Raw genomic sequence first — 15,571 nt, 5'->3', positions numbered from 1 at the left:
ACACTGTAGAGGCATCTTAATGTGTGAGGGGACACTGTTGGACATTATAATATGTGAGGGGACACTGTGGAGGCATCTTAATGTGTGAGGGGACACTGTTGGACATTATAATGTATGAGGGGACACTGTGGAGGCATCTTAATGTGTGAGGGGACACTGTGGAGGCATCTTAATGTGTGAGGGGACACTGTTGGACATTATAATATGTGATGGGGCATTGTGAGGCATCATAATGTGTGAAGGACGCTGTGGGGGCATCTTCGTGTGTTAGGGCATCCTAATGTCAGGGTTCCCCCATGGTCTCACATGCCTAATTAAGCAGGGCATAGTCGCCCATTTTTCAGAAGCTCATTTGGAAACGAACAGCAACATCCTGATTAGTTGCTAATGGCTACTGCTCCTTTGCGGTCATATAAGTCCCTGATTATACTTCAGCACATGTTTATGTTATACTTCTATACGTGCCCCAACGGGACGTGACGGTAATTTGTTCCACATTCCGAATGTTTCCCTAGGGTGGGGGAAGGGGATGAGTGCGGACAGCTGGAAGAGGTGTACCAGGGCTGATAACCCTACTACAGCCGGCCTTTTACAAATCGGTGTATGTACACACAGTCTGTCAGTAATTAACATTGACCATTATCTGTCCAAACTGTCCTTGTTGCCCCCTAGCAACCAATCAGAACTCTGCTTTTATTTCTCAAACTACTCTGAAAAAATAAAAGCTGACCTCTGATTGGTTCAAAAAGTCTACAAATAAAGGCGCTCAGGCTGTTAAGTATAAAATTTGGGACATAAAACCCCAAAATTGATAAATAAGTACAATTGAAATGGATGATGTACAGTGGGGCTTTCTGTTTGTCCGATAATCTGAAGATTTCCTCGACCCCCATAATGTGTTGAGAACTGAGCTTAAAGGGTTACTTCCATTTTCACAGATGGATATTGTCGGATAGAGCTTGTAAAAACAAACAATTTTGCAAATTACTGTTTATTACAATTTTCATCCATTACTGAGATATTAACACTTTTCTTTTGTTTGCAGCCCGTTGCCTAGGAGACCAACCACCTCTTCTGTCTAGCTTGTAAGCACTGCTCTGAAGCTGGCCCAGGATTAGGCGGTAACAGTGCACTTCACTGATCTTGGCCAGCTTCAAGACACTGCTTACAAGCTCAATAGAAAAGAGCTTGTAAGCACTGTGTATGTTTTGCCATCAGTGGTGGTCAGTTTCCAAGGAAACGTGCAGTAAACAAAAGAAAAATGCGAATATCTCAAGAACGGCTGACAATTTTAATAAGCAGTAAATTGCAAAATTGCTTGTATTTACAAGCCCTGTCCGACAAATACGCATTTATGAAAATGGGAATAACCCTTTAACTCAAATGTGGAGTTGTAATTCTATTCTAACTATCTAACTATTAACACTTAGGCGCTGATTCATCAAGACTGGCGATTTTTTCGACGATCTTAATGAGGGGGCATGGCGGAGTCAAAGGTTAATCCAAAGTGTCTGGCAAGTGGCATGCGCCTCCATGTGCCACGTCAGAAATCTTATTCCAGTCACGGACTTGGAGTGAGATTTCTTTGGTAGGGAACGTCGTGAATTAGACTAGCTGTGGCGTCCCACCCCTTTTCTGCCCATTTTAGTGGAGCTGGGAAAAACTGCAAAAGTATCAAAATGTTTGCGGCAAAATTGGCCCAAAAGTTTTGCAACTTTTCAAAACTTTTTCGGCCTTAAAATCTTTGATGAATCTTTGCCCTTAGTTAAGTACACATTTGCAACAAAATGGTAGAGCTAGGAAAAACTGCAAAAAAATGCATTTTTTTTTAAATATCAGATTGTTTTGTGTCTACAGCTGCGACGCCGACGTATGTGGTTCCATGGTATCAGACTACAAACAAACCCTGTGTGTAGTCTAATCCACGATAAATGTTTAAAATGTGGATATCTGTATTCTTTACGGCTGAAATGAATTTTTTTTCTTGTTGTCTTTTATTATTTTAGGTTTTTGCCTCCCTTCTGATGGCAGACGGACCAAATGACTATTCATCTTTTGGCTTTTCCTTTTTGGTTTTCGGGAGGATCCTTGAGAAAAGATGATGGTCAGCCAAGAAGATACTGAAGCTACGGCTGACAACGGATAGTCCGGCATATTAGATCCTGGTCTTTTCTACGCAGAAGAAAAAGTCCTCGGATAAACTATGGATTTGGGACTCTCTATAAGAGAACGAACACTTTCTATTACTGCTATGAGATTATTTAGTTAGGGTCACGGTGCATTTACAGCCATCATGGCCAAAGATGGGCCAAGTACAGAGTTGGTGGAGGTGCAATTTTGAAAGTCTGACAACCTACAGAGTAAACAGAGGTGCATTAAGCGAGCTTCTCTAACCTAGCTGCTTTACTGTGCCTGTTCACACAAAATGACTGTTCAAACCAAGCAGTGAATCCTTTGTGCGTGGCCAAAAAATAGTTTAGCGCACCTTCTGGTCTACTCATCACTGCCTCCTATATAGTCATAGGAGTGTCCATCAAGGACAAGGAGGGAATAGTTTGATGGAAAACAAATTGGTTGGAAGATGCACTGAACTGCACGGTCACAAAAAGGGTGCACTGAGTGCCTGTGCTTGGTTTGAACAGTCATTTTCTGCTGACAGACTCTTTCAAATAGCGAAATAACTTTTTTTTTTTTAACAATTTTGTGAATTAAAAATAAAATAATTTTCAAAATGCTGATTTTGCTTCCTTCGTGAATATTTAGGCAGAAAGTCAACCGATTGCGGGTCACAATGAGTCCCCCATTCATTAGTTAATACTATAGTTTATACCGCAGCATTAATATGCTGTGGTATAAAGTTGTGTAGCCCCAACCTAAGGTCATGTTCACACAGTTTTATCTGCACCAAAATAAGCAATAAAAATCTTCTCTAAATTTTGTTTCCCCTCCTTTTTTTGATGCAGATTTTTTTATTATATAAAAGCTTTTATTCTGCACTTATGCATTTTTTTTCACATGCGCATTTCCAGGGTCCCCATAGAAATCTATGGATAAAAAAACCCACCGCTAACAGCATCTTTAAACACACAGCGGACAGGAGTTTATGAAATCATATCCATTTTGCTTGTGCAGATTTTCTGTGCAAAAAAAATGCAGCAGAAAACAATTCAGTTAGAAGGTAACATGGCCATAAAGAGGTTGTCCACCCTTAAATGCATGTATTTGAGGCTAAAAATGTTGCATTGTTTGCCTTTTATAGCAACCGTGTTATGCTGTCTATTCCTAGCTGCCGAATGAGTAAACTGAGAAACCTTCGGTGAGCTCATTCTGATGAGCTGGGAGTTAAGTCTTACTTGTTTTCCTGGTCTCTTCTCAGCTGATTGAGACCACATTAATGTTGAATATGATGGTAAATAGAGCCTGTTAAAAAAAAAATATAAAATTATATAAACTTGGAGCGCCTCATATTTAAGTTACAGAACTGATCTTGCCAATTTTCAGATATAGGAAATATGGATTTCCATCCTAGAAGTCTATGCATGCACCATAAACTGTTGATAGGTGCACAGACTACTACAGGTCTCCTTTTCTGGGTTTGCATCACTTTCCCTATTAATTTCTACAGCTTTAAAAGGGGGTATTCCATCTCTGAGATACTATCCCAATATGTAGTAGGTGTATTATTAGCAAATACCTCCAGTTAGAATTTTTGTATAGTTCTTCTGATTAGCGTTGTTGCAATGCCCCTCCACATGGGGTAAGCAGTAGCTTAGTGGTCATAACCATGGAGTCCTAACTGTAACTATGAGTGGTCATAGCCATGGTTACCCAAGCTATTGTATTGCCATGCACATTTGATAAGTGACAATGAATCAGAAGAACTATACTACATTTCTAATTGGAGGCATTTGCTATTCTTATACCTACATGTTGGGATAGGATCTTGGCAATGGAAAAAGCCCTTTAATGGAGAAATAAAGTGAATGGGAAGGGCCAGCAGCTAGATTGTGCCCCAGCAAGCCCATCTTACATCTCAAGATTGGAACCTTTGGACTAGTCTTTCTGCTCGGACCTCACCATCATCACCCCAAAAGTCTTGAAGAGTTACAGATTGACTTCAAGAGGTCTCCTAAAGGCAGTTAACAAGCACAAGAAAATTATATTGCAAAACCAGAGACTGGGTTTACACAGTTTGAGCATCGTGGTTGTTGTCAGGGGTAGACCAAAGCAATCCTTTTAGCTGTGCCTCGGCAACAAGGTGACACTTCAAAATTTGGGAAGCACCATCTGTAGAGGACAGAGGCTCTTCTGGCCCAGATTCAACACCGATCGTCATTTATGAAGAGGCTGACTGGGGTAGGATTCTTGGTGTAGGGATAGGACATGGCTTGTTGCGAATGAGACAAGCTGTTGGGTCAAACCTCTGCCCATTTCAGTGGGGCTAGGATAAAAGGTGGTGATCAGCAGCTTGTTTACACTGAAAGATGAAACCATCGGTCTTAAGACTGACTCATTATCTTTCAGGGTAAAGGCCCTGTCACACATAACGAGATCGCTAGCGAGATCGTTATTGCGTCACGGTTTTGGGATCGCTGGGGAGCTGTCAAACATGCAGAACTTTCCAACGATCTCGACCGCCCCAGCGATCTAACCAACGATCTCGGTGGTCGTTGGGACACTTTCACACAGCAGCTATTTCAACGATCCACACCTTGATAAGGGCTGTACTGTGTCAGAAAGGCGTGCATAAAATTGCTTTTCTGCGCCCCCCTCATCTCCAGCTGGTGGACGCTACTGCGTTCTGACTGGGTGGCCTTGTTTTAACACTTTGTCTCCGGTCAGATGAGATCTCTACTGCGTCTCCATTAAAAATGGAAACCCATTTGAGACCCCAAGCAATACCTACCTCGCTAAAGATGCCTGATTTCTTCAAAGTGGAGTCACAGCCGGGGAACGCTGGTGGGATCTGAAAAAACAAGGACGCAGTAGTGACCACCAATCGGGGATGAGGAGCGCAGAAAAGTCCAATTTATGCACGCCTACATGTCTCAGTTCTGAATCGCTAACAAGGTCATTGATAAGGTGTCAAATACAGCGATGCACACTGCCCAGCGGGAGCGCAACGACCCAGGAAGCTTTGTAACGATCAGCGATCTCACAGCAGGGGCCTGATCGTTGCTACCTGTCACACATAACGGGATCGCTAGCGAGATTGCTGTTGCGTCACCAAAACCGTAACTCATTAGCGATCTCGCTAGCGATCTCGTTATGTGTGACGGGGCCTTTAGTGCTGCTGTACGCAGAGGTGACAGGAGTAACTTTGTAAAAAACTACATTATGTATAGTGCCATCCCTTAGTATATAGTATCCTGTAGTTTGGTATAGTGTTAACCCTTATTACATAGTGTCCTCTCAAGCATATCACAGTTCTTTATTACATAGTATCCACTTGTAGTGTGCCATCCCTTAGTATATAGTATCCTCTTGTTCAGTATAGTGTTACTATATACACACTATGGAATGGCACTATACATAACAAGTGGATACTATGTAATAAAGGACTGTGATACACTAGAGGACACTATGTAATAAGGGTTATCCTCTTGTTCAGTATACTGTTAACCCTTATTACATAGTTTCCTCTCAAGTGTATCAATGTCCTTTATTACACAGTATCCACTTGTAATGTATAGTGCCATACCTTATTGCATAATTACCAGTGGAGATATTATGTAATAAGTGGGGATATGTATAGTGCCATCCCTTATATTATAAATGAAAATTCCAAGAGTTCTTGCACTGTAACAAGTTAAACATTGTGACTTTAGAACACTTTACTCCAACATTCTGCCAAAATTGCTTTTATGAATTGGGGTTAAGACTTGTGCAATTTACGAAGAATTTGGTGGTAAACAAAATATAGTTGACCTAATCTTAAAAGTAAGGGGCTTTACTTGAGCAGTCGTAGACTGATAATGGGCCTTATAAATCCCACCCAATAGCTGATAGTCAGCATGTATGTTAGTTGTCTGAGCTACAGGTAGAAGACCATTTTAAAGCTCATAAAAACTGAAGTTTCTACTCTATAAAGACCCAGGGGCAGGATCTTTGTAACCAAGAGTCTCAGAACACTGGCAAGTTTGGCCAAATCACCACCAACTGGTTAGTGTCAGTTGTTGGAAGGATGAAGTTGTAAGCTCTGTAGATAACAATCAAGCCTTAAAGGGGTTGTCCTGTGAAGACTTATTGGTGGGGTACAGCTTCTGGGACCTGCACACCTTTATTAGAATAGAAGAGTGCACATTCAATTGCTGCACCATTCATTCTTTATGGGGTTTGCCAAGTGCTCTACTTAAACTTTCTGGTCCAAAAAGAAAAAAAAAAAAAAAAAAAAAAAAATAGATTTGGATGGGTGGGATCCCATTGAGCAGAAATTTGGATCTATAACATGTGCAGAGACTAGAAAAAAAAAAAAAAAAAAGTTACTTAAAACTGACATGTCATGAGTATCACCATCAGGATGTTAGTGATGTGGGTACTAGAGAATCAGGGTAGGTGCTTGCACCTTTTCATTACAAGTGGGAATGGTGTTGACTTATTGCTTTTTTTGGTGTGAACAGAGCCCCACAAGAATGGCACTGGTTATCGACTCAAGGAATAATCAGGAGAAAACAAAAATAAATTTAAAGATCACAACCCGATTCCAAAAGCCACCACATGTCCTTTATCCCCAATAAAATCCTTCAACCCGTCTTGTGTTGAAAAGTCTAAAGATCGTTGTGAAGCAAAGAGGAGCTGTGACAGTCCGGTTGATCCTGTGTTATCAGCAGAGCCAGGATAAGTGACAGGTAGTGAGTCTGCTGAAAACACAAGTCACAGCCCCATTTTAGACTTGTGTTTTCAGCAGACTCACTACCTGTCACTTATCCTGGCTCTGCTAACACAGGATCAACCAACCAATTGCACAGTTATGTTTATTGGATTAGTGACATCCCCAAGTTGCAGATGTGATCGGCTCCATGTAACTGATCGGTGCTGAAGCTGCCTGCCATGCAATACAGACTGGAACATTATCTAGCCCACTGGACCCAATGTCATCCTTTAACAAGGCAGCAAAGAGTAAAGTTGGAGCACGCAACATCCCCAAAAACTTACCAAGCGACACTACAGTAAGTCCTTCAATCAGAAGGAACTTGTGTTCTGGATGAGCAGATGCCAGATTAAAGGAATTATACACAAACCCAATACAACTTGTATTGTGCATTCTCTTTATTTGAGGTATTAAAAAAACTGAAATTGAGGGTAAAATTTGATCCGTTTCATTGAGTGATTGAATGCACACTGAAATCACTGGGAAATGCTCTGGGTATAAAAAAAAATAAAAAGGGGGAAATTTAAAACTCATTTGCCCCCCCACATTAGGAAGTGAACCAGTCAGCCTCCTAACGGGTGGGTGTTGAGGGTGAGGGACAGGAGACATTGCAAACCACGGAGCTTCATCTGCTGATTTGTATTCTGACAGTAAAGTCCTTAGTGTTCAGACCAGTGGTCGGATGAAGCCGCCTAATACTTTCTGTACTTGGTCTGGAAGTCGCCGGTGTTCAGGCGAGGACGAGGGAGGTCGCCGAACGGTTGGCTGTTGTCATTGGCCAGGGCTCTCATGCTGGCGGCGATTCGGTCCAGGTCTGGAGAAGGAGGCTACAGAGAGAAGAAGGAATACGTTACACCTTGCTGCAACTTAAGATACTGAGGCCATGGCTGACATCTCCTAGTCCTCACCTTGGCACCTTCTTCCTCTGCTGCTCTATTGGTCTGTCTCTTCTCCTTGAAGCCCCACACGGGCACAGTGACCGGCAGAGACTTGGCATACTGCTGGACGTTACGCTGCAGAGGCCCCGGAGCATCTTCGGTCAAGCTGCCATCTGGAAGGAGACACGTTTGTTAATTTCTGAAGGATCAGTAGTTGAGATTGCAAGAAATTCTAATCGCTTCTGCAGATTAGAGGTAGCCTGCTTCCTAGGCAAGGAGCAAGTGCTTGCAGATGAGATCGGCAGTGTGACCATGCTGCAGACCTGAGCTGTCAATCATCCAGGAGGGTAGAGTCCTTAGGAAGCCAACTGCACTCCTGAAGGGATCAGACTGCCCCTTTAAATAGGATGCCTGCATGTGTCACCCTAACAGGCATCGGTGCCCATTCACATGACAGGGTCTTAAGTTTGGAATCATTTTGGATAATTGTTGCAGTCTGTTTTAGAAAGCAGGATCTAGCTTCCAATACATTATAGATCTCAAATTTTATTTAATCCAACAAGTGATATATTAGACACATACTTTGCAAAAACAAAAATTTTGACCTCTAGCGTTCTTAGTCCTGGTAGATTGTGAGTGAGCCAAGTTCGGAGCGGACATGCATCAGTCATACCATCTTTTCTATCATATCAGTAAGAATGACTAATCTAAAAGTTCACTTCTAGATGTGGAACTTCAAGGCTCTCACAAGTAACCCATTACTGGTAAAACTTTTAGAAAAGTCATCAGGAAACACCATCCTGCATGCACACAGCTTTAATGGTGCAGAGGAAAGCTATTCCAGTAGGTGAGCTCACAAGAGCAGAGACTGTAGCAGTGAACCCCTCTCCCAACAATAAAGTTATTTAATCTATGATATCTAAAAATTAGACCAATGTTCTATATTAGAGTGGATTCCTTGCTACAGTCTGCTCATCTACTTGAATAGCTTTAATGTAGAATAGTGCTTCCTGATGACTTTCTATGTAGATACTTTAAAGCCCAAGAATGACAAGTATTCAGTGATAGCAATGGGAAGAGACACAGATTAGAAAAAACTTTGACAGTGAGGGTGATCAATGAGTGGAACAGGCGGCCACGAGAGGTGATGAGTTCTCCTTCAATGGAAGTCTTCATCCAGAGGCTGGACAGACATCTGTCTGAGATGATTTAGTGAATCCTGCTTTGAGCAGGGGGTTGGGCCAGATGACCCAGGAGGTCCCTTCCAACTGTACCATTCTATGATTACCAGAAAATATTAAAGGTATATTATAAAATTGGCTATTATATTTCAATTAATAAGCTTTTAGATTATAAAAATATAATATATTTTACAAATTATTATATTTTATAAAATTCTAATTTTATATTTTCTGGTTAGGCAATAAAGTTAACAGAATACATTTTTTTTTTGGGCATAAAAGTATTTACATTGAATTCTGGCCAACACTATAGCTTTGTATTCTACATCCTGATGACTTTCTAAAAGTTTTACTTATGAGCCTTGAAGTTCCAAATCTAGAAATGTAATAGTGTAAATTAGATTACTCATTCAGATATGATATGGCAGATACATGTTCCACCTGTGCTGGACTGTCCATAAAACCTCCAAATGTGTTTCACTCCCCATGTACCAGGACTAAGACAACTAAAGGATTAGAAACTTTCTTGCAAATTATATATTTTTGTTTCACTTTAATGGATTAAATAAAGATGTTATATATTTGACATGGTGAATTCTTTAAGATTCCTGCAATTCCCAGCCTGACCAATGGTCTCATGATCTGAACCTACAGTGTTGAACAACTGTTTGGAAATCCTTACCTAGGGCGGCAAGCTACAGTATAAGATTTCAAGGAGGTGATGAATATACAACCTAAAGCTGGACTCACCATCAGTACTTTCTTCCTGATCCGATTCAAAGAAAGGTTCACAGTCTTGGCTATTTGAGTCTTCATCCATTAGAAAAAGTCCTGGATAATAAAGGAGAACAAAAAGTTACCGTGTCTGCTGCAGTGTGATACCATAAGTAATGAGACAGCGCCACCTGGAGGCTGAGAATTGTGCCAGCATGAAAAAAACCCAGCAGTATCTGGATGAAGACCGTGCAAACCTGCACCATGTATACTAGACCAGTTACTGTCATGCCTAGTAGATGGGGGTTTATTAAAAGCTTTCAGCAGCACCCCCAGTTAGTGCACATTGTGGTCAGGAATAGGCTTCACATTTGTCATTTATCCAATAAGGCAAGAAATGGGAGTCTACTGCAGACATTAAACAATAGAAATGCGATGCCTGCACAGCGCCACCTTGTGTGCACAACTGGTATAACAGAGTGGAAAAGCAAGAACGCAAGTCACTGGTGGGAGATGTCCTGGAGCCTTAAGAGTGAGACCTGATACTAAGATTTAACTCTACGAGAGCAAAACATGAGGATTTTACAGCATTTAAGTTAGGATAAGAAAAAAAAAAAAAAAAAAAGAAGTTCTCGCTGTCACCATCATGTTTGGGATCTTCAGCCCTTGGGTAGTTAAAGGACTTGTTCTCCATTATTTGCAATGGTAGTATCATTTTATCTTTAAAGAAGGGTCTCTATATGACCCATCTACAGGATAAGTCATCAATACCAGGTTATTGGGAATCTAACACCCCTTGCCCCCTACTGATCAGCTTTATAGCTCTGGTGGTAAACAAAAAAATATATAATTTTTATACATACACACTATAAAATTGGACCCCCACTGACCTAGTGTCATCAATACATATGCCTGGACAACCCCTTTAATTTCTCCAATGGCAGCTGGGCACCTGTAGCCAGGTTTCCCCTTACAGATTGTAGCTGATCTCTTAAAGGGGGTGCTTAAGAGGCTTCAAAGTGTCCCTTTAATGCCATGGCATAACCAAGAACCTATTTAAATTAGCTTTCATCACAGCTTTAGAGAATGTAGTCACTTCTCCCAACTACTCCTGATTGGCAGACCAGCAGCTGAAATGATCTTTTGTCTGTACACAAGATATTGTTCTCGGCAGCACGTTGTCCTGTGTAAAGCGCAATGTGCTGCCGAGAACGAGTGCAGCATTTCCAACATTGGACCATTGCTCGGCATGCATCTGAAGCCTGTGTATGGGGCCAGATATTTACCAGTTGGTGTCATTTAACCCTGGAGAGTTGGCAAGTGGAACTGCACCCGAGTATTGGCAGTGAGTGGTCTCTTTAAGCCCCTTTCTCCACAGATTGAGAACTGCTATGACCTAGTATACACCAGATTGATGACAGAGCCTGTTGCTTTATGCAATCAGCTTCCATAGGAAGTGACAGAACTGATTGGGCCAGTGCTGTACCTTTAGCAGCAGTAACCCAGGTTCACCTCCAGATGGCGCTCACATACGGCCAGTGAACCAGCTGCACCTCCTCAGTAGCAGCTTCCTGTCTAGTTTCACTGCCTCCTACACATCAGAAAAAGACTGCAATACAAATAAACAGTTCTTCCTGCAAGAGCAGCAATCCGAATACTGCATCTAAGAAGTGACCCCAGAAGAGGGCAGCCCACCCATAGCAAGGTGTTAAAAACAGATACTACCTTTAAAAATGCATTTTTTTCCCCCCTTATGTACAGTTGTATCATGCAAGACTTTCTGGCACTCCGTTTCAGGAAGCTCCGATGTGCGTCCTATATAGATAAGGCTGAGCTGTTCCTTTAAGACCCTGACATTGGAAGAGTCAGGGGCTTATGTTCTGCATGCGCAGGACCTGAACCTACTGCATGCCCTAAAGTTGTAAAACAAGGGTCCTGGTAGTGATCACAACAGGAGATTTATGCTGCCCGAGCCATGTCAGGCACAGCCGGTAGGACTAGTGTTATGCAGGTCCCCGGCGGCTTCCACTGATTGACAGGTCTCTCCTCCTGCAGTCTATAGGAACAGTCATGGATGCAAAAATAAACCCTGCCTGCATGGATCAGCTGTCAGGTTCCCTTTAAAGACAGTACATTGGGTTAATAGAGGATGCTACAACTAATTCACCCCAGGAGGGCAGGGTGACATCATTACACCTTGGGGGGGGGATGCAATATTGCAACTAGGCAAATTTGCCTTCCATGATGACCATTATTTAACTTTCCCAGATACAAGTATTTTCCTATATTGGCAGCCGATCCAAAAAAAAAAAAAAAAAAAGTTGTTCCTCTGTTACACCTCCTGGAAGTGTATGACCCAAGTCAATTGAATGCTAGAAATTCTTGGTAAATAATTGCAATATGCCACAGCAATTACCAGGCAGATGGAAGAGTAGTTACCTTACTCTTGAAGGTTTGGTGCATTTATAAAATCAGACAGGTGTTCTTTAAAGGGATTATCCAACCCCATGATCAGTAAAGTCACTTGCAAAATTCTCATTAGGTTGGCAGTATGGGCACTGGATAACCCCTTTAAGTCGTCGGATTAGTGTGCACCTCTCACCTGTCGTATCACTAGGAGCATTGTCAGTAGCCCTATTCGAGGGGCTCTCCTTGTAATCATCCTCATCATAGTCTTCATCAGGGGAGGCAAGGTTTGGGAACTGCTCAGGCACCTGAGTCTGTGGCCCCTGCTTGGCCCTTTCATTGTCCTCCAGGGCAGAAAAGCCCTCCTTGCCGTATATAGAGGGGTAGCTCTTGGAGTAAGAGTTCCTGCCCCCAGCGGTCTCTTTGGTGGCCTTGCTCACAGGCATGGGGCTGGTATAGGCCGTGGTCTTGTGCACCACAGTAATGTCCTCGATGTAACGCTGGGTGGCCTCCAGGAGCACCCCGCTGCCGTGCACCGTGTACCCATAGCTGGTGAAGATCTTCGGCTTGTATGCCGTGATTAGCACAATGTCATTTCCGGTCTGGCGACGATATTTGTCCGCAGCATTGATCAGGGCTTCCCAGGCCTCCTTGTGGTTGTCAACCATGTCACTCATGATGGAGATGTTTTCAGTCTGTAGGAAAAAAAAAAAAATAAAGTTATTGCTTAAGGAAGAAACTAGGACCCCACCGGCTCAGCTGGAAAGTTCAGGATGGAGTCACGTGACCCATGTTTGCAAAAGTTGGGCAAAAACGTTTACAACTTTTCTGTGGTCCAGGAGGGGGGGAGGGTAAGCTTCCTAAATATGTGAATGGACAAAAAAAAAAAAATATATATATTCTAACATAACTCAGACCCTCATGAAGAAGATCACCCACAGTCAGATACAAGCCATTTAATTACCACAGGATTGAATATATGACTATTGGTACTATGTCATGCAAATAAGTCTATAGAGGGGTTATAGCCACATCTATAGGCTAATTATTGGGGGAGGGTTCCAGTGTTCAGAGCCTCAGCAAATGGGCCTGTTGGAAGTTGTGGAGCCCTTCTCCATCAGTCCCATAGACAATGAATAGAGCGGAGGAGCAGACGCTTAAGATCTACTCCATCAAGATAACACTGCAGAGGCTCAGGACCACTGGCACTAAGACCCCCAGCAATCCAGTCCCTATTTTATGGATAACATGCCCATCAGAAAAACCCTTTAAGTGCCCAAAAAAGGAGTTATTAGGCCTGCACACACTTTGCAGCTTTTACTATAGTTTTTTTTTTGGGGGGGGGGGGGCCCCCATGCAGTACAATTTAACTTTGTTTTATTCTGCAAGTTGTTAAAGAGTGTGCTGGAGAAAAGTGCAAGCATTGTACACCACCTTCCCCCATGTAATACACTTGAAGGGATTTTCCACAACATAAATGATTTTTCTGGGCCTCAAAGCCATCAGAAAAGGGTGCTACAAGACCCCCAATTCTTCATCACTGGAGGACTGCATTAAGATTAGCTGGAATGATGGTCAGGCATAGGCTCCAACACTCATCCAGGTGGGTGACCAAGACCCTTGTCCAATAAATATCTGATGGGCCCTCAATTTATGGAAAACCCTTTTAAGAGGAGTCAAAGCTATAAGTTTTTAAAAACCTTGTCTTGATGAAGCAACTCCTGAAAACCCAACATACTTGTAGCAGCGATCACATGGCACTTCTGACGGGCTGAGAGGTTCCTAGGTGTTGTGCAATACTCAGATTGGTCTAGTAAAGCAATGTGATAGCAGCAAGTTCACCAGTCTCATCAGGTCTGCAGTGGTGACAGAGCCTTATAAAGACATTGGTGGCACTTCCAGAGGTCAAACCAGCCCTGCTGAGGAGCCATTGGTCAGCCTCATGTCAGGCCAGGGTAAAGTTAACAGGGGCTTCACAAGACCCCCAACCCCCTTAAGTCATACAATCTTATCTAATGCAATGATTGTATCTACTACTTAGGATCCCTACTTTCCTTTGGAAAATAAACTTTAGCAATTGGGTTTCTTGGGGGGGGGGGGGGGGGGTTTGCCTTCTATAGGCTGTAGAAGGAGTCATCTGAGAAGCCATCAGAGCCCATTCTGTAGTTTTTTTTTTAAAACTGATAACACAAGAAAAATAAAACCTAGAGGGGCTGTATAAGGGATAACAGGGCTTGGGAGAGTAATCATAGAATGAGAAATTTTTATCCCTTTACAAACTAGCATGGCAGCTTTAAGACAGGGAGTGAATGGAGCAGCAGCCAAAAAAAAATATAATATATATTTTTTAATGTATAAAAACAGTGTTTTAAATAAAACATTTTCTATAAAGAGATTATAGAAATGTAATGTTTTACTATCATACATAAAAAAAGTGAAACATTTCTACTGAAACTGCAAAAGTGTAATAACCCAAAACACATGCATTTACATGAAACAAAAAGTTGCTAGAAAGTGGACAGCCCCTTTAAGCAATAACTTCTGCCGCTTCCTGCAAGTGAACAGAACATTTTACCATTCAGCTATAGAGCCAGCACTACTCACAGCTGAGGGTTTGCTGCAATCACACCTCCCAGTTACAGACTGGAGCAGCATTACATATAGTGCTATTGCTCCCTGCTGTCAGCCACTGCAGGCTGGCTGTAGTAGTAATGCATACAGGCAGGTCTGGGGGTGACAGGGGGCTGCTCCGTCCAGACGCTGTTGACTTTAGGTTGGTGGCCCTTTAGAAGGGTAAAAAAAAATAACTTCTAGTTACAGGAAGAGGTGGAGAAAGCTGGAGAACTACAAGTCCCAGTAAGAGAAGTGCATGCTGGGAGCTGTAGTTCTGCAGAGAGGAGTGGTAATAGCAAGCAGCATGGCCTCGGTATAGAAAGGAGACAACGAGCAAACAACACGCACTAGTTACCTGCAGCCTGATCCAAGCCCAGAGCCCACAAGGGTCGCACAACCACAACCGTCACCGCCGACCTATCCACCACCGCCCGCCCACTGCTCTTTATAGCCCGTAACCACGCCCCTTGGTCCTATCCACGCCCACCGCTCCTTACGTGCCAGCGACAAAAATGGCGCCCGTCTTCCCTCACCTTTCTTAATTAGTCTAAATACATTCTGTACCCAGGACAAATCAATCTTTTGTCACAGATAATGTAATTTCCGACTGTGTAGGATAGAAATAACTAGAAGAAAGCATTGTGAGGCGATAGTAATTTTGCCCTTAGTTAAGATGGCGGCGGTCAGCATGCGTCTCAGTGCGGGAGGCAGCTGACACTGACCACGCCCCCTCAGTTTGTTTATTTCATAGCGCAGAGTGTTGATAGAGGGGCAGACGGTCCCACGGGACACGCGGTGTGGAGGGCAGCCAGTGTTATAGTGGGGCGGTGTGGAAGAGAGCTCCAGGACTGGGAAAACGGCCCCCAAATAAAGAGAAAACCCCCTTTAAGTGGTGTGGAGGGGTCTAA

The 15,571-nt window shown here is 42.8% G+C and overlaps 2 protein-coding genes across 3 annotated transcripts in view; one reads left to right on the top strand and one right to left on the bottom strand.

Annotated features, from left to right (window-relative positions):
* The window catches only part of LOC141173086 (pleckstrin homology-like domain family A member 2), a 35,728-nt gene extending 32,829 nt beyond the window's left edge, over positions 1 to 2,899 (top strand). Inside the window, exon 2 of the mRNA XM_073657730.1 lies at positions 2,007 to 2,899. The gene's annotated coding sequence lies outside the window, so the exon portion shown is untranslated. The remainder of the gene's footprint in view (positions 1 to 2,006) is intronic.
* Positions 2,900 to 7,251: 4,352 nt separating this feature from the next.
* AKT1S1 (AKT1 substrate 1) lies at positions 7,252 to 15,152 on the bottom strand. Of its 2 annotated transcripts, none has more exons than XM_073657729.1 (5): positions 15,019 to 15,152; positions 12,247 to 12,745; positions 9,681 to 9,761; positions 7,780 to 7,922; positions 7,252 to 7,698 (listed from the first exon to the last, which is right to left on the bottom strand). In XM_073657729.1, exons 2-5 carry the CDS (start codon positions 12,725 to 12,727, stop codon positions 7,564 to 7,566), a joined length of 840 nt encoding a protein of 279 aa, XP_073513830.1. In that variant the 5' UTR covers positions 12,728 to 12,745; positions 15,019 to 15,152; the 3' UTR covers positions 7,252 to 7,563. The 2 variants fall into 2 exon arrangements, with proteins under 2 accessions (XP_073513830.1, XP_073513829.1); XM_073657728.1 differs by lacking the exon at positions 15,019 to 15,152 and adding an exon at positions 14,655 to 14,846.
* Between the last annotated feature and the right edge of the window lie 419 nt (positions 15,153 to 15,571).

This window comes from Phyllobates terribilis, unplaced genomic scaffold (genome assembly GCF_046119375.1).
Source record: "Phyllobates terribilis strain yellow unplaced genomic scaffold, ASM4611937v1 Scaffold_12__6_contigs__length_324123572, whole genome shotgun sequence".
Classification (NCBI taxonomy): domain Eukaryota; kingdom Metazoa; phylum Chordata; class Amphibia; order Anura; family Dendrobatidae; genus Phyllobates; species Phyllobates terribilis.
The sequence above is the reverse complement of the archived record's forward strand: the minus strand, read 5'-3'. Positions and strand labels throughout refer to the sequence as shown.

Bases quoted from the DNA above. Each gene is read 5' to 3' on its own strand.
- AKT1S1 (XM_073657728.1), bottom strand. From the start codon at position 14,705: ATGCTGCTCCAGTCTGTAACTGGGAGGTGTGATTGCAGCAAACCCTCA. The intron at 9,762-12,246 runs GTGAGAGGTGCA...TTTATTATCCAG, and splicing joins TGCTCCTAGTGATACGACAG to GACTTTTTCTAATGGATGAA. The intron at 7,699-7,779 runs GTGAGGACTAGG...TTCTCTCTGTAG, and splicing joins CAGAGGAAGAAGGTGCCAAG to CCTCCTTCTCCAGACCTGGA.